Source organism: Mirounga angustirostris, unplaced genomic scaffold, assembly GCF_029215605.1.
Source record: "Mirounga angustirostris isolate CCGP_5_RB_7025 unplaced genomic scaffold, mMirAng1.0.hap1 SCAF_5, whole genome shotgun sequence".
In the NCBI taxonomy this organism is placed as follows: Eukaryota; Metazoa; Chordata; class Mammalia; order Carnivora; family Phocidae; genus Mirounga; species Mirounga angustirostris.
In genome coordinates this window covers 79,266,871-79,285,887 of record NW_026991713.1, presented here as the reverse complement: position 1 = coordinate 79,285,887, position 19,017 = coordinate 79,266,871, and the positions used below count along the sequence as shown (strand labels likewise).

Here is a 19,017-nt window from a genome sequence, read left to right as displayed (position 1 = left end):
ATCGTCTTATGACATTTGAAAAGAATTGCCTCATGTTGTGGTTATTCAATATCAGTCTTACCTCCATCACTAGTTACTAATGGTAACTAGTAACCACTAGTTAGTTCACAAATATTTATTAAACAGGAATTGTTTAATGACAGTTCCTTACCTTGTGGCATTTATAGCACTAAGAGCAAAGAAGGTGTCAATACATTTACTCCCATAGATCCTAGCCAAGTTCTCAAAGGAATGTCATACTATAAATTCTCAAAGATAGTTTTAGTTTTTTGTGTGTTTTTTTTAAGATTTTATTTATTTATTTATTTGAGAGAGAGAGAGCAAGCAGGCAAGCATGAGCAGGGGGAGAGGCAGAGGGAGAAGCAGACTCCCTGCTGAGCCAGATGTGGGGCTCCATCCCAGGACCCTGGGATCATGACCTGAGCCAAAAGCAGAGGCTTAACTGACTGAGCCACCCAGGCGCCCTGACAGTTTTAGTTTTTGAGATAATAATTTAACACAGTATAAGATCTAGCATCTCTGGGGTGTCTGGGTGGCTCAGTTGGTTAAGCATCTGCCTTCAGCTCAGGTCATGATCCCAGGATCCCGGGATTGAGCCCCACATTGGGCTCCCTGCTCAGCGGGGAAGTCTCTCTCTCCCTAAGCCCCTCCCCCTTCCTCATCCATTCTCTCTCTCTCAAATAAATAAATAAAATATTAAAAAAAAAAAAAAGATCAGGGGCACCTGGGTGGCTCAGTCGTTAAGCGTCTGCCTTCAGCTCAGGTCATGATCCCAGGGTCCTGGGATCGAGCCCCACATCGGGCTCCCTGCTCCATGGGAAGCCTGCTTCTCCCTCTCCCACTCCCCCTGCTTGTGTTCCCTCTCTCGCTGTGTCTCTGTCTGTCAAATAAATAAATAAAATCTTTAAAAAAAAAAAATCTAGCATCTCTTCCCACTGTATCCCAAGCACATAGTCAGGGTTCATTAAATATTTGTTGAATGAATTAATGACTCCATCTGTGGCATGCTCCAGCATAAACCACATCACAAGGAAAGTTATGGACTTGATTCATGATGTAAACACATCTTCAATTTTATGATTAAAGTTTTTTTTCTAAATAACCTCATCATTTAACTTATTCTCAATTCTGGGTTGGATTTCTGTGGGTATGTGTTGGTATAAACTACAAAATAGCTATTGCTAACCAATTATTAATTTTTTATTTTGAGAGAGCTAATCCATCCATTTTGAAGATACTTAATAAAGGGGCGCCTGGGTGGCTCAGTTGTTAAGCGTCTGCCTTCGGCTCAGGTCATGATCCCAGGGTCCTGGGATCGAGCCCCACATCGGGCTCCCTGCTCAGCAGGAAGCCTGCTTCTCCCTCTCCAACTCCCCCTGCTTATGTTTCCTCTCTCGCTGTGTCTCTCTCTGTCAAATAAATAAATAAAATCTTTAAAAAAAAAAAAAGGATACTTAATAAAAACATTTCAATCATACATACCCAAAAAGAAATCCTTCACAAACTATTGCCTGTAGAGGGTGATTCAGGATATAAAAGTATAGTGACTACTTAGATTCCAAACATCGACAGATCAGCCATGCTAAAGTGCATACGTCTTACATGCATAAACAGACTTCTAAAATAAAACAAACTATCGAGTTAGTGCCTAAGTTAAATCAATCATTTATAATTGCTCAGCATTACTGGTCAAACATTTTTCCATAATACATTTTCAATACTAATAATAGCAAGGAACAAATTTGGTTTATGGTAGACATATGACCATCTATTTCAGCAACATGCACTGTCCTAGTTTGTAGATTTCCTTCACTGAGCATGACCAGGACAATACTTTATTTATGCTTTTTAAGATAAATACTGTTGGGACACCTGGGTGGCTCAGTTGGTTAAGCGTCTGGCTTCAGCTCAGGTCATGATCTCAGGGTCCTGAGATCGAGTGCCGCATCAGGATCCTTGCTCAGCAGGCAGTCTGCTTCTCCCTGCTTGTGCTCACTCTCTCACGCTCTCTCTTTCTGTCTCTCTCTCTCTGGCAAATAAATAAATAAAATCTTAAAAAAAAAAAAGATAAATACTGTTGACCAACAGTAATAAGAAACTGAAGAATCCTTAAAAATATCACTTTCACTTTAGCTAACTCTTCTGACAATACAGTAATTAATTAAAGAATATTTAATTAAAGAAACATATTTAGAATCTGGGAATACAGGAGATACAAAAGTGAAAATGAAAATCACCTATCCATTCACCATGCAGTACCACCACCATTAATATGCTATTCTATTTTTTTCACTATTTTCCGTATATAGTGTTTTGTATTTTTTAATTAGAATTATGATTTTCTGAAGGCATATATTGAAAACTTTCCTATCTAAATCTGCATGGGAGAAGAAAGATAACCACAAAAAATAGGCATCAATACATTTGAAAGGCACAGTTTTATCCATTAAATGAATGAATGAATGATCATTAAACTTTCACTTCTCATTATAATCTGATGATCTGCTACCAAGATATGGTGTTTAAAAAAAAAGGAGTAAGGGGCGCCTGGGTGGCTCAGTTGGTTAAGCGACTGCCTTTGGCTCAGGTCATGATCCTGGAGTCCTGGAATCGAGTCCCACATCGGGCTCCCTGCTCAGCAGGGAGTCTGCTTCTCCCTCTGACCCTCCCCCCTCTCATGCTCTCTCTCTAAAAAAAAAAAAAAAAAAAAAAAGGAGTAAAATTCATTCTGTTATTATGCTATAAATTTATCAGAAAGGTCCATTATTACTTCTTCTAAATTTATATATGAAGAGACACCCTGTGCCTGGAATTTCAGTTTTAAATTATGAGTCTATCGTATTCTGTCTATATTCCATCTGTACAAGAACAGCTCCAAGGGAAAAATGCGATTATGAAATATGCTACCTATGCAAAAAAAAAAAAAAAAATCTTCTGTTAAACTTAGAATGAGGCCAAGGAGTTGCCTGTGAACTCTAGTCAATCAGAAGGAAGCATCAGGGGCATTTGAGGAGGGATGGTTGTTTACCTGACTGAGCTCTCTCCACAAGAGAGTGTCTAAAAGTTGCAATGTTATTTATGGAATGACTTCTAAGTATAAGAAACAGTCGACCTGTTAACTTAAAATAGGCTTTATGTTCACCACTTCAGAAACTGTCTTTGTACTTGAGCAGATTTCAAGTTCCATAACGTGACAGGACTAACCCTTAGACTTTCCAAAACAACCGAGTATTCAAGATTATACTGTCTTCTTCCTCTCCACTGAACACGCATGCAAATATTCAATGGATTTTTAGATATTTTTATCACAATAACATATGCCTTAGCCAAAACAAAGCTAAGTTTATATAGCTAGTTCTAGCAGGAAATACTGGCTGCTAACTTGAAGGGTTCTATCTGGAAAACTAAAGATAACCTACAAATTATTCTAAAATAACACTTGACTATAACCATTCCTTGTTTCATCTACTTAACTCTTCACTGATCAGACAGTCCTAGGAAGAGAAAGATTTTTAAAGCTATAATAAGAGTAGCATAATTCAATGACAAACAGAAAAGATAATAATAAATCAGATCTGCACACATTTAAATCCAAAACATGAAACAGAGTAAAAGATCAGGAAGGGAAATTCAAGGGACTATAATTGGGAACAATAAAAGGTACACATTTAAAGTTTTATTCATCCAAGGAATGAAGTCAGAATTATAAACTGTGTGACATACCACCACCCTACCTAACGTCCATCATTGAACATGGAAACAAAGGAACTGAAAAGTTCACTGAATTGGCCAAAATCAAGCGAGAGTGTACAAAAATAAGGGGTCCAATCTTCTGTCACTCTGTCTAAGAGATTATTATGATGCTTTGTAATCACTGCATCCATGATGCCACCTGAGGGTTTCCTGAGACTTTAACTAGTGGGTGTTGAATCTTGGTAGACCCTGTGAAGAAGCAATCACTTACACACACACACACAAATACACTTATGCACACATGTCATTTACTAACCTCTCAACCATGTGGAGGATAGACAATGAAGGAGTTCAGTACCTTTTCACTGATTCTATCCCACCCGTCCTGGAAGTTCTGCTGTGCTCATTCCCACTGTATGGTATCTAACCATTGGTCAAATGGATGGACCCAGAAATATGAAGTGTCACATATGGCAACGACCAGGGAAGTAAGTTTCAGGATAATGAAAATTTTAAAGGGGAGAAAAAACAATTACCACTACATTTGAAATTGTACAGCAGATCCCAAAACTCCCTCCCTTCTTCTTTTTTTTTTTTTTTTTTAAGATTTTATTTATTTGTCAGAGAGAGAGCACAAGCAGGGGGAGCTGCAGGCAGAGAGAGAGGGAGGAGCTCCCTCCCAATGAGCAGGGAGCCTGACATGGGACTCGATCCCAGGACCCTGGGATCATGACCTGAGCCGAAGGCAGACGCTTAACGACTGAGCACCCAGGCACCCCTACTGCCTCCCTTCTTTTCTAAAAAATAAAAATAACAACCTTAAAATGTACCAGCAGTAAAAAGATTTACTTAAAATATATGCACCATCATCATTCTATAGGATTTAAAGTTTTCCTTAAATCAATATGTGTTTCCTAAATAGATCTTTAGATGAACAGTTAAGTTAGAAAATACCAATTAGGCCCCTCTGGCACCTACACAAGCTGGGAGAACAAGACCTCAGTCAGCAACACTTTGAGATTCAGAAACATCAAGTAATTATTGGTTAAAGGATAACTGGAGAAAAAAAAGAGGAAATGCAAATCTTTGCAACTGGGGCATTCTAATTTCTCACAGACTGAAAAATCAAACTTAGAAGCTGGGTCACAGAGCCCAAGAAAATCCTCCCACATTTCTAGTAGGAAGTACCTCTAAGAGGAGCTTGCTAAACTCTCATAGAGTGAAACTAATTTTTTTTTAGCAGAAAAATTCATTACCTGATTGCAAAACTTCCCAAAGCTAAATGATAATAATGCATATCCTCCAAAACTTCCTTATGTGCTAAATGTTAAAAGCAAATGTTAATTTGCAGACAAATATCTTTACCAAGAATTACCCTGAAATGCTGTGTAAACTAAGTTCTCATTAACTACTCCCTTAGGCTGAATTTTAAAAACCATCATGCTATCAAAAGTGTCAGGTAGATAAAAAGCTAAAACAGAAATCAGAAACTTTAAGATGAATCTTTAGCTCCACAAGTTAGAGAAAAGAATATCCAATCAAAGCACCAAGCTTCACCAAGGGCAGCATTTCTAAAGATCCTTCCGTACCCGCAGAATCAAGCTGTACAGAGGTCTTGTCCTATTAACCTCAACGACACTCAGTTTGTTAACAGAAAAATAATACTACACACATTCTAAGGAAACTCAACTTTCAAATCACCAGCAAAAAATATTGAATACAAATAAATATTTTTAGAAACATATGCTATGTTAAAGGTGGAGCTTACTTTTCTCAAGGCTTAAAGATTATAATGTGTAACGGAAGAAACCCACATTTTGCTGGGAATCTGGAGACAGGGTTACAGTTCCAGCTTGGGGCATGACTGTCCTCTGTTTCTTAGGCAAGTCACTTCATTTCTCTTCCCCTCAGTTCCTTGATCTCTAGAAGGAACAGGAGAGACTCCACTAACGTTTTAGTTTCCTGATTTACCATCTCTGGCCTTATGTGAGTATAGGTACACAAACACATATCTATGCTGAACAAGACACTACAAAAACATGGCCCTTTATTTATCCAGGTTTTATACTCTACTCCTAGTCCTTTTTATTATTTTGTCTACAAGTGTAACTATTGCCCACAGTCACAAAGGTAGTGATAATTACAATAGCTAACACATAAGTGCTTATTACACATAAGTGCTTATTACGTGCCAGGTACTGGGCTAGGCACTTTACATATATTAACTCCCTTCTTCCTCAACACAGCCCTATGAGATAGAAACCAGTATTATGCCCATTTTCAGACATGAGAAAACTGAGATACAGAGCAATTCTGTAACTTGCCCAGAGTCATAAGATTCACAGGCGGATTTGCCAGGATTTGACCCTAAACATTTTGGCCCTGGAGCATTTCCTGCTTAACTACCACCTAGAGAGTCTATGGTGGGAAAGGCGAAGTGCAGCAGAGTTCATCTGCAAAATGTTGTTGAGGGAGCAAAAACTGACCTTATACTGTGAATTCTGTCAGGAACAATCTGTAGCTCATGATTTACAAACCCAACACAGGCACTTGCCATTGATATATTTTTCTTTCACACTTCAGTTTCACAATTAACAGTGACCTTAAAGGGATTAAATTATATCTCCCTCCCTTCTTTCTCCTATTAGGGGAGATGCACAATTAACACAAACGGTGTAAGTACTGGTGACTTCCTCGTCCTCTGCCGAGTAGGCACCACCCCGTTATAATAGGGCTCGCAGTCACGGTCCAAGGACACTGCATGTCAGTCATGTGCCCTAAAACCTACAAGCAGAAAACAGTGACCAGCCAGGAGTGGAAACACCAGTTCCACAGCCTGAAATCTTGAAGACGGGGCAGTGTGAAGTACTGAGACCAGAAGGTAACCCAAAAAATGCCTGCGCATCAAAATACACTGCCTTGTGCGTTTAAACTGCTAACTGGTATTCACAAGTGCATTTCAACTGCTAACTGGTATTCACAATCAGGACAGAGAGAAAATGCTAGTAATCAAGGAAGTGTTATTTAACCAACTAGCACATGTTATGTTTACATACATATTTCCCCCATTCATAAATCAACTCGAATCTCAAGAGCCGTGCGCTTGGCCGAGTTCCAGGACAGATTCAGGATTTCAGTGGGCTAAGGCCCGGGAAGGAGAAAAGCACGTCTGAGTTCTGGAACCCAGGAAGCCCTCGGAGACCTCTGAGGGTCACAGCGCTGCGCTCGCACCTAGGCTGCCCCTGACAGCGGGGGGCAAGTCCCCGATGGGCAAAGCTGAAAGGAAATTACTTCAGCGGAGAGGGGATGGTGAGCAACCCCCGCAGGGGCAAAGCCACACTTGGGCTCACCACCACATCGCTTGAGTTTTACGTCCAAGGCCACAGACTTTCATCCCCTGCTCTTACAAACCCGGCCCCGAGGGACAGGGGCTTGAGAGTGGTCGCTAGCACACCGGGGGAGAGGTGCAGTTTTGCTTTATCTTTAAGGGAAAACAAACATTTTAACGAAAACAACCCATGGAGAAGCTAGCGAAGACTCCCTCGCAGGGCCTGTCTCGGGGCTTTTGAATCACTTCCTCCTTTTCTGATGTCTCCGAGCTTGAGATTACGAGGTTGCTGAGAAAGTCTTGCCGCTCGGGGCAGCTTCCTGCGAGCGAGCCGAGCGCGCGGCGCTGTCCGCGGGCGCAGACCCAGCCGCGCGGCCCGGCCACCCTCGGGCGGGAGCTGGGGGACACTGCGGCGCGAGCAGGGACAGGGACCGTTCAGGAGACGGAGCGCGGGCGCTGCCCAGCCCGCGCCCCCCGGCTTACCCCAGGGTGCTGATGAAGCCGTTGACCGAGCCCTCCGCGTACAGGGACACGATGTCCCCTATGTAGAGGAAGCTGGACATTTTATCAGACATGCTGCTTCATGCTCCAAAGTAGACGTCCCTCCTCTTCCCTTCTCCGGGGAGCCGCCGCGGCAGAGGCGGAACGGAGCGCTCGGCAGCAGCGCCGACAGCGGCGGCGAAGGGCACGGCCTGAGCGACCGAGTGTCGTGGCTCAGCCCTGCCCCCGCGCCGGGGGAGCTGACCAGGAGCGAAGCCGCCGCTGCGGACACCCCGCGACGTGCGCAGCCCCGGCGCCCCGAGAGCCGCAGCCGCCACTTCCCCGGCAGGTTTCCTGTTCCTTTCAGAAGTTTTCTCTCCAACACCTTTGCTCCTCCTCCCGCCTCCTCCGCTCCCCCCTCCGTGTCCCCTCCCCGCTCTGCGCCCCACCGCGGCCGTCCCCGGCGCCCGGCGGCTGCTGGTGGTTGCAGAGCCCCTCGGTCCCCTCGGGGGAATTTTTGGACCAGGTGGCGATGCCCATTGGGCTGAGGGGTGGAGAGGAGCCCGGGTGAAGGGGGTGGGAGGCCAATCAGCGAGCGGCGGCCGGGGGCGGAGCTGGACCCGGGCGGGGCGACTGAGCGGAGGCCCGGCCACCCGGGAGGCGGCGCGCTGTGGTGTACGGCGGGCGCTGGCGGGGCTGCGGGGGCCGCGAGCCGGGGAGAGGGCGCCTCATAGCCGCCCCGGAGCGTCCGGACCTGGCGTGCGACAGTCCCCGCCGGGGAAAGCGAAGGATGGCGGGGCCGGGACGTTTTCCCCGAGCTCTTAAGGGGGCAGGGAGGGTGACAATTGGCCTTGAGGCGGGCGCGGAGGACGCGGAGGACGCGAGCGGTGGAGTGAGCCCCCTAAACGCCGAGAGATGAAAAGGTGGAGCCGGAGTCCATGGGTGGGGTGGGGGTGGGTAATTTGCTGACGAGGGAAAGGACGGTGTTGAAGTAAGGGGGGGAAATAGAAATAAAGAATAAATACATAATAAAGAAAGAAAATAAAGAGGGGGAAGGAAGGAAGGAAGGAAGGGAGGGAGGGAGGGAGAGAGAGAGAGAGAGAGAGAGAGTGAGGGTGGATCTGTATTTACTTGGGAGTATGTGGTTTTGGATTTTGTCTCAAATATATGGCGTTAGAGAAACTTGACCTGTCAGCAGATGTCCAGGTGGACGCGAACCGCCATGGAGGTAAACGTCACTTGGCCGAGCCAGCAATTCTTGTGGCCAACCGGTGGCTGTGAACCTTCTCTAGTCTCCAAGGACACGCCTCCCGTGCTTCCTTAACTCCAAGCCAAGGTTGAGCCCACTGTCATCATCTCACTGACAATCTTCCTGTGTTTACATTTAAAGCTGCTGACTGTTAAAACTCTAGCAGCCACGAAAGTGGGGGCAGGACACGTTTCCACACCTCTGTTGCTTTTGTACCCCTCATCTTATCATTTTAGAAGCCCTACCTTTCTGGAAGACCTGGAGAAGGCAAACTCTTTTGAACGTGGGTTATGACACTAGCAAACTGATTAAAGAATTGCGACCTTGAGTAATCTCCACAGAGCAAGGTTTACAGAAAGGCAGAGGAATGGGGCTGGGGCATGTAGAGGGATGTATGTCAAATTGTGCGACTGACCAAAACTTAAATTATAGTTCAGAGACGTCTTACACGTCTTACAGTCAGTTCTGAGATGGTTTGGGTTGAGACTTATAATCACACAATGGAATATGAAAGAAAAATAAGCTTAATAGTCAAATGTGTAGTTTTAGAAAGCCTACAGGAAAGAAAAGAATAGAGTGTTAGACCCAGAATCCAGGAAATGCCCCCCGCAAAGCCTGTAAGTATTGAGATAAACTGGACCCAGTCATCTTCCTACCATGCAGCTGACAGATCTCTGTTCTCCTTTGGAAAAGGGTACTTAGCAACTTAGAAATGGCTGTTACATGATAGAAACCCTCCTCTGTCTACACAAATGGTATTACTGTTTGAAGCCTCGAAGACATTGAACATGAACTATTTACAAGCTTCAGATGGAACAAAATGATGACCCTGGAAATAGAGGTTTCTGTTTATCCAGGGCATTTGTTTATTACATTCTATCGTTGCTCATACTGTGTAGTCCTGTGCCATACATGTAATGGATGCTCAACAATTACTGCTCAAAGTCATAAATGTTTTTCCTTGGATATTGGAACTCTCAAACACTGCTAGAGGAAATGTTAAATGGCACAGCACTTTGGGAAACAGTTTAGGACTTCCTCAAAAAGTTGAAAATAGAGTTACCATTTGACCCAGCAATTCCATCTCTAGGGATATATCCAAGAGAAATGAAAAAAAAAATATATATATATATATATACACACACACACAAATGTTCACAGTAGCTTTATTCATAAAAGCCCAAAGTGGAAATTTCCCAAATGTCCATCAACTGATGAATAGATAAACACAGTGGAACACTATTTGATCATGAAAAGGAATAAAGTACTGATTCATGCTACAACATGGATGAACCTTAAAAAGATTCTGCTAGAATGGGAGAAGATATTTGCAAATGACATATCAGATAAAGGGCTAGTATCTAAAATCTATAAAGAACTTATCAAACTCAACACCCAAAGAACAAATAATCCAATCAAGAAATGGCAGAAGACATGAACACACATTTCTGCAAAGAAGACATCCAAATGGCCAACAGACACATGAAAAAGTGTTCAACATCACTCGGCATCAGGGAAATAAAAATCAAAACCACAATGAGATACCACCTCACCCCAGTCAGAATGGCTAAAATTGACAAGTCAGTAAACGACAGATGTTGGCGAGGATGCGGGGAAAGAGGAACCCTCCTACACTGTTGGTGGGAATCCAAGCTGGTGTAGCCACTCTGGAAAACAGTATGGAGGTTCCTCAAAAAGTTGAAAATAGAACTACCCTATTACCCAGCAATTGCACTACTGGGTATTTACCCCAAAGATACGAATGTAGTGATCCAAAGGGGTACGTGCACCCCGATATTCATAGCAGCAATGTCCAAAATAGCCAAACTATGGAAAGAGCCTAGATGTCCATCAACAGATGAATGGATAAAGAAGATGTGGTATATATATATACAATGGAATATTATGCAGCCATCAAAAAAAAAAAAAAACACACGAAATCTTGCCATTTGCAAAGACATGTATGGAAGTAGAGGGTATTATGCCAAGCGAAATAAGTCAATCAGAGAAAGACAAGTATCATATGATCTCACTGATGGGATGAATTTGAGAAACAAGACAGAGGAGCATAGGGGAAGAGAGGGAAAAAATGAAACAAGATGAAACCAGAGAGGGAGACAAACCATAAGAGACTCTTAATCTCAGGAAACAAACTGAGGGTTGCTGGAGTGGTGGGGGATGGGAGGGATGGGGTGGCTGGGTGATGGACATTGGGGAGAGTATGTGCTATGGTGAGCGCCGTGAATTGTGTAAGACTGATAAATCACAGACTGTACCTCTGAAACAATACATTATATGTTAAAAAAAAAAAAAAGAAGAAGAAGAAGAAGAAGATAGTAGGAAGGGAAAAATGAAGGGGGGGAAACCGGAGGCGGGAGATGAACCATGAGAGACTATGGACTCTGAGAAACAAACTGAGGGTTTTAGAGAGGAGGGAGTGGGGGGATGGGTTAGCCCGGTGATTGGTATTAAAGAGGACACACATTGCATGGAGCACTGGGTGTTATACGCAAACAATGAATCATGGAACACTACATCAAAAACTAATGATGTAATGTATGGTGATTAACAAAATAAAATTTTAAAAAAAGATTCTGCTAATTGAAAGAAATCAGACATAAAGATCATATATGATTCAATTTATATGAAATGTCCAGAATAAGCAAATCCATGGAGATAAAAAGGGCTTGGAGTAGGTAAGTAAATCGCACCGCCTTTCTTTTGGGGGAGATGAAAATGTTCTAAAATTGTGGTGATGGTTGTACAACTCTGACTATGTTAAAACCTATTGGGATGCTTGGGTGGCTCAGTCAGTTAAGTGTGTGCCTTCGGCTCAGGTCATGATCCCAGGATCCTAGGATTGAGCCCCCCCTCGATCCCTACCTTGGGCTCCCTGCTCAGCAGGGAGTCTGCTTCTCCCTCTCTTTTCCCTTCTCCCCTGCTCATGCTCTCTCACACTCTCGCTGTCTCTCTCTCAAATAAATCTTTAAAAAAAAAAATCAGTGGGAAAAAAACAGTCTCAGGGTGGGGGGATGGAGAGGAACAAAATGTAAGGTTAAAAGAGACTCACTCAAAAAGTATTCTTCAAACTTACACTTGTGTTTGGCAATTTTTTTTCTTTAACTTGACCTCTGTGCTCTTGGTCCCAACTGACACCTACTTTGAGCAATCCCATACCTCATATCTAGCTGCTCAGACCAGAAAAATGTGTTAGAGTAGAACTGAAAAGAATTCTGAAGGTAGGGTAAAACAGTAATTCCTCACTAATCATGTAACTATGCAAGGTCAAAAGTGTCCCAGCTTCCAAAAGAAATCACCTTTTGCTTTTTTTTTTTTTTTTTAAGTAAACTCTACCAGGGCACCTGAGTGGCTCAGTTGGTTAAGCATCTGCCTTTGGCTCAGGTCACGATCTCAGGGTCCTGGGATCAAGCCCTGCATCGGGCTCCCTGCTCAGCAGAGAGCCTGCTTCTCCCTCTCCCTCTGCCTGCCACTCCCCCTGCTTGTGCTCTCTCTCTGTGTCAAATAAAAAAAAAAAAAAGTGAACTCTGCCCCCAATGTGGGGGCTCAAACTCACCACTGGAGATCAAGAGTTGCATGCTCTACTGACTGAGCCAGCCAGGCACCCCTAGCAATCACCCTTTTTTTTTTTTTTTTTAGATTTTATTTATTTGACAGAGAGTGAGCATAAGCAGGGGGAACAGCAGGAAGTTCAAAGACCCTAACCTGCTGGAGTGAATATTAGATGTTGTGATCATTAGTCCATGTAAATGGATCCCCTGTGCTGAGAATACAAGACACTTCACCACGTCCTAGCATTCCGGGCGGTCCATGATCTGATCTCCTCCTTCTTCTCTAACCTTGGTTTCTACTCTTCCACTCCTGATATCCTCACAGAAAGCTAGACTTCCCACATACAAACTGGCACTTTTAATTCCATGTCTTTGAGTGTGATGTCCCCCTCTGCCAGAAATTCCTCTCCTCCTTCCCTTCTACCTCTGCCTGTTCAAGCTCCACTTCCCCAGTGAGGCTTCTCAGATACTGCCAAGGCCAACTTCTCGCTTTACATGAATTCCCATAGCCAGGCCACTCTGCCCCTAACATTTGTGGGTCTCCAGGGCAAGAGTAATTGGAGACCCTCATAACAGAGTTTGAATATTAAAAGTTGCAAATGAAACTGTTATAGGTAGTACAGGGAGAATTGGCCTACATTTCCAAGTTCGTCCTATCTACATCCTTGCATGCAGTCATCCCTTGCCCACTTCTTGGGTCACCCCTGCACACACCAGATGTGCAGTCCACACTTGGGAAGATGGGTAAGGAGCCATCTATGTGTGGGATTCTGGGGTCTCAGATACCCAGAACATATTCTAGAAGTGCAAGGAAACTCGGGCTGCTGGTGGGCATGTCTCATTGGTCCAGAATAGGGCCCTCTACAACTCAGAGCCCTGGGCAGGAGCCCAGTTGCCCAGTCTAAGGGCACATCTCTTTTCAGGTACCACTCAATATGTTCCACCTTGCCTTCTTGTTATTTCCATACATCTTGAGCCTTACCTCCTGAGAATGAGATCAGTGCCTAATTCATGTTTTATCCCTTATGGGGCCTAGCAGTCCTCATTTAGGGCTTCAATAAAGAGTTAATAGATTAATGTAACAATAAATAACTGATGCGGAATTTTTTTTTTTTTTGAGAGAGAGGGAGAGAGCACACACTTGAGGCAGGGGGCAGGGGGAGAGGAACAGAGAAAGAAGGAGAGAGAGAATCTTAAGCAGACCCCACACTGAGCAAGGAGCCCCACCCGGGGCTCGATCTAACCACCCTCAGATCATGACCTTAACCGAAGTCAAGAGTTGGATGCTTAACCAACTGAGCCACCAGGCACCCCTGATGTGGAATTTTTTAATGCTTAAGTATTTTTATTACCTCTGCTAGGAACAACAGTAGATGTCACAAACATCAATTCAACCAAATGGCATTCAAAGAGTCTCCTGTGCTGAGACTATGAATCACTTCAGCAGAAGCCCAGTCATCATTGCCCTAAAACATCTACAAGATAGGTAATGAATACAGGATAGCATAATATTTGAAATGTTTACTCCCAAAAGATTGATTATATTAGAAAAATAAGTGTCCAGTAAAAAGTTATTCCATCAGAGATATTTTCAGGGTGATTTATATTCACTGTTCACTTGGATACCCTCACATCAAGATTAGAAGTGAAAGGATTTGTAATCTGTGATTCATCAACTGAGTCATGAATAGCTCTCCTCATTCCCTTCCTTGTACTAAATATAATTTTTAATATGTAACTGGCTTATTGAGCAGTCTGCCTCATTAGGTACAAATAAAATATGAGTTTTTAAATCACTGCCTTGCAACATCAAATCTGTATGTTCTGTTCTTTAATGATACTTCAAGAATAGCCCTTGGATGTAGTTATTTTCAGTTATTAAACATACACACATACCCCATTCCAGGTCAGTTTAAAACTTGGTCCCATCTCTTCCAGACTTCCTTAATGAGGCAGCCATGAGGAAGGGAGTGTGGAGCTATTCTTTTACTCCTACCCATACATCTTCACATTTGAGCTCCTTCTATGTTGAGATAGGGAAGTAGGATCCAGATGAAATGGGCAAACATACCATTCTGAACTGGATATGTGATTTCAGTCCTCTTGACTCTTGCTGTTTGTCTGGCCCACACTGACTGGTTTCATTCAGGTAGGTGTCAAATGTTAGCTCTCTGTTGGGCTCATGGGTGATGTTTTTAGCAGCTCTGAAGGATTTCCACAGCCCACAGTTCTTTGAAGTGGGAGAACTACCCCTGGCCTGACTTCTTGCAAACGCTGTAGCTACACCACTGACAGTGTACCCCACAGACAGACCACCCTCTTGGGCGGAGTTCTAGCAAGTGTGGTCTCCTTTTGACCATGGAAGATTCAGGCAGGGTCTGTTTTATGGTTGTGCTGTAGCACGTGGTCCAGGGCTTAGACGGGCCCCATGCTTGGTTTGGTATTTTGCTGGCACCATCTTGAAATTCTTATTTTTGAACAAGAGGGCCCACGTTTTCTTTTGCACTGGGCCCTGAAAATTATGTAGCCAGCCCTGATTTCAGACATCCTTACTGCACCAGAGTGGGCATATAAAATACTCCGCTGGCCCCCTCATTCCATCTCTCTCTAATTCCTTTTCCCTTCTCAGACAGATCCAGTCTGACATACCAAGTACCAAGCTGCCTCCAATTAGGAGATTCAAGGCCAGGGCTCCTTTTCTCATGAGCACTACCACTCTTCGCATGTTCCGCTCCAAAATATCCTCCATGGAGACAAGGAAAAAGCTCTACTATCTCTCAGTACCTCAGCTGAAGATGGACAACTCTGCCGATTCACTATAATCGATCTATATTCTCTATGGAGAATCTGTGCCTTTGTTCTCTCATACATTAGTCGTTGATACTTCCTGATGTGAAATTTTGGACTAAAAAATGTTGTGTACTTGAGGTCTCTAAGCTGAAAGAAGAATAGTGGATGGTATCGGGGGGGGATATAGAAAGAGAATCTCATATCTGTCCTCACATTGTTGTGAGCTAGATCCTGTGGTCACCTCCCTGAGAGCAATCACCCTTCCCCCCGTCTAACAGCCTGAATTAACACCATACCCAATTCCAGGCATGGCTCCTGACTAGTCGAAACCAGTGCTTCTCAAACTTCTCTTGTGTATAAGAACCATCTGGAGAGTTACAACACAGATCCCTGGGCCCCATCCCCAAAGATTTGGATTTAGCAGGTCTGGGTTGGAGCGTACTAGCACTTCTGAATGGGGAACTATGCATGGGCACAGGTTGTATGAGGCAAGGTTAAAACAAACATTGGCTAGTGGGAGGTCTTGCTGAGAAAATGACTTTTTCATTCTTATTTTAAAATAATCTCAAATACAGAACCATTACAAAGAGAGTACACAACTTTGACCCATATTTAGCATTTTTATAACCTGCCATGTCTGTTTATATTGTCTTTCTCTACATACACACACATACACATACACACACAATTTATTTTCCAGAATTACTTAAGTATAGGTTGAATACATCATGCCCATTTACCTCCTAATACTTCATGCATTTTTAAGAATAAAGAGATTCTCTTATATAGTAGTCTCTGCTTATCCTCAGCAGATACATTCCAAGACCTCCAGTGGATGACTAAAACCATGGATAGTACCAAACCCTATATATGCTATGTTTTTCCTACACATACATGCATACCTATGATAAAGTTTAATTGATAAGTTAGTCAAAGTAAAAGATTAACAACAAAACTAATAAAAAGAACAATTATAACAATATACTGTAATAAATGTATGTGAATGTGGTGTCTTTCTCCCAAAATGTCTTAGCGCCCTGTACTTACACTCTTTTTCTTCTCGTGATGATGGGAGATGACAAAATGCCTATGTGATCAGATAAGTGAGGTGAATGACAGACATTGTGATGTAGTGTTAGGCTACTGACCTTTGGATGATTCATCAGGAGGATCACCTGCTTCTAAACTACAGTTGACTGAGGGTAACTAAAACCGTCGTGGAAAAATGAAACCAGAGGGACTACAGTATATCCACAGTACAATGATCAAGTTCAGAAAATGTAACATTGATCTAAAACTTGAATCTAATCTATTGCCCATATTCCAATGTATCCACTGTCCAAATAGTGTTCTTTAAAGCAGTTTGTTCTGGGGCGCCTGGGTGGCTCAGTCCATTAAGCGTCTGCCTTCGGCTTGGGTCATGATCCCGGGGTCCTGGGATCAAGTCCCGAGTCTGGCTCCCTGCTCAGCGGAGAGTCTGCTTCTCCCTCTGCCGCTCCCCCACCCACCCACCCACTCCCGCCCTGCTCGTACTTTCTCTCACTCTTCTCTCACTCACTCTCTCTCTCTCAAATAAATAAAATAAAATAAAAATCTAAAGCAGTTTGCTCCTCTGGCACAGAATCCCATTCAGGATCACATGTAACATTTAGTTGTCAAATCTCTTTAGTCTCTTGATCTATACCAATTCCTCAGCCATCCTTTGTCTTTAATGACATTGACATTTTTTAAGAACACAGGCCATTTGTTTATAGAGTGTTCCTCAATTTGGATTTGTCTTGTATTTCTTCAGAATTTGATGAAGTGGAGCATTTCCAGCCAGAACACTATATAAGTGATGATGTGTTCTTCCCCAGGTACCATCTGCCCTCTTGTTGATGATATCAATTTTGATCACTGTCAAAGTGTTGTCTGTTAGACAAGAGTTTAGGAATAATCTCAAACTTGCTCTCTTTTTAAGGCGTGGTTCACAAGAAACAATCCTTTAGACTGAGAAAGCTCTGGAAATGCAGGCCAGTCTCAAAGGAGCAGCAAGTCCGAGTTTCCTGCCAAGAATGCTGTCCAGCCCATCTCCTGACCCTTAACCTCTCTATTTCCAAAAGTGGAGTCTGACATCAGTCTACTTTATTTCCCTACAGAGGACAAACACCAGGCTCCCCAAGTGGAGGCTTTGAAGTTCCTCTCTAGACTAGATATGAGAGTCAATCACTACCTCTACCCCTCCACACCAGGGTCCTCTCCCATGCACTGGGGCGGAGCAGGACTCAGAACACAGCAGCAACTCACTACAAAGCCCTCATCATTGCAGAATCCTCTCTTATCTCCAACAGCTCAACTGCTTTATATCTTTGATCTGGGAGCAGAGTTTTAAGCCTTATAGCCTGGTTTTCAACTATTTCCTTTTAACATTTGCATCTTGGTCTCATTGTATTTTGAAGCCTCTGCTGAAATTCCCAAATTAACATCCTATTAAAAGATTCTTTCAACTTATGTGATAGGGTCATAGCGCTTAGAGATATTTACACTACCTGCCATTGAACTGCTCATGGCCTACTTGCGATAACAAAGGAGAATGGAAATTTTAAAGAAAAATATATGAATATTTTGAATCTTGCCTACTTCAATTTACAATGATTATTCCCCAAATACAATTTTATATTTCCATCTATATGTCAGGATAGCATTTATCAATCATTTCAGAGGATCTCATAACTATATAGCAGAATTTTTTAAGAATGTAAGCATCACATAGAACTGATTTAAGTACTAATTTCCCCAGTCTTTACAAAAAAAAAAAAAAAGTAACCACTGAGATTTCATTTTCCTTAACTGTAAAATGAGGGCAATCATGGTGCCTACCTTCTATGGTCTGTGTGAGGCTTAAATTAGAAAATACACTTAAAGGGCTTGGCATGGTACCTGCCACAAAGTAAGTGCTCAATAAATGCTAATTATTTTTATGATTATCATTATCTGAGAGAAAAGCAATATTAAGGGTCATAAGAAAACCAAGCATCAGAGACCTTGTGACCTGTTCAAGACACACTAGTGACTGAGCCAGCACCAGCCTGCTCCAAAGACTCTGAGTCAATTGCTCTTTCATTTACACATCAGTCCCTTCAGTAAACAGTAGTAAACACTTGATAATTATTGAGATTTTGATCTCTTTCAGGGATATTTGAATTTTTTTAAAAAGTCTTTAAGAGAAAGAAATCTAATTTTTAAGAGGAAAATTTCAGACATAATACGGAACACAAATTTTGAGACAAAAGAAACAAAAGTGACTAAGTTTCCAGCCCAGTGCTACAAAACCACCCAAGAATGTCAGATGGGATCTCTGCCTTCCACAAGCTGACAGCTTTTATCTCTTCACAGAAGGGAACAGATAAAACCCACAGAGAAAACAACCATCTAACACCACTGTCATGCTTGTGGTCACCTGGGTAATAACGGGGAAGATGTAATGCAGAACTTGGACTATCCCTCACCTCTTGCAGACTTCTGGAGATCATAAGAAGGGCAACTTGGGCTGTTAAGGTCCTAAAATCCAAATTAAGAGAGATTTCTCAAAGTGTAGTCCAGGACCCAAGATCCCCCAGGATTTCTGGATGGCTCTTGAATGTTTACTTCAGAATTTTAAACTGTCTTGATGAGGGGACACAGATAAGGAAGGCCAAACTGGCCAACAGTAAATGCTAATGGGAATAAACGATTTAAGAGCGAGTCTTGGTGGAGGGGAAAGACATGGACTGTGAAGAAGGAAACTAACATATATTAACAACGTTCCTGTTTGAGTCTCTGTGCTGAGCACTCTTCATACATTATGTAATAACCTCCATGAGATAATTGCTATTCTTAACCCCATTTTATAGCTGCAGAAACTGAGACTTAGAGAAGTTAGGGAATCT

General features: G+C 42.8%; 1 protein-coding gene and 1 long non-coding RNA gene across 5 annotated transcripts in view; one reads left to right on the top strand and one right to left on the bottom strand.

Moving 5' to 3' along the window:
• Positions 1-7,917, bottom strand: part of ITPR2 (inositol 1,4,5-trisphosphate receptor type 2) — a 496,243-nt gene extending 488,326 nt beyond the window's left edge. For 3 of the 4 annotated variants that reach the window (XR_010411569.1, XR_010411571.1, XR_010411570.1), the window contains exon 1: positions 7,505-7,917. Coding sequence is in view for 1 of the 4 variants with exons in the window: in XM_064591479.1 (XP_064447549.1) it covers positions 7,505-7,596 (92 nt within the window). In the remaining 3 variants the exon portion in view is untranslated. The remainder of the gene's footprint in view (positions 1-7,504) is intronic. The other variant, XM_064591479.1, reaches the window with a different exon arrangement.
• A 232-nt stretch (positions 7,918-8,149) lies between these two features.
• On the top strand, positions 8,150-17,218 carry LOC123843890 (uncharacterized). Its single transcript, XR_006790662.3, has 3 exons — positions 8,150-8,424; positions 13,681-13,805; positions 14,949-17,218. It is a non-coding gene; the product is annotated as an uncharacterized LOC123843890 (long non-coding RNA).
• Positions 17,219-19,017: the final 1,799 nt, after the last annotated feature.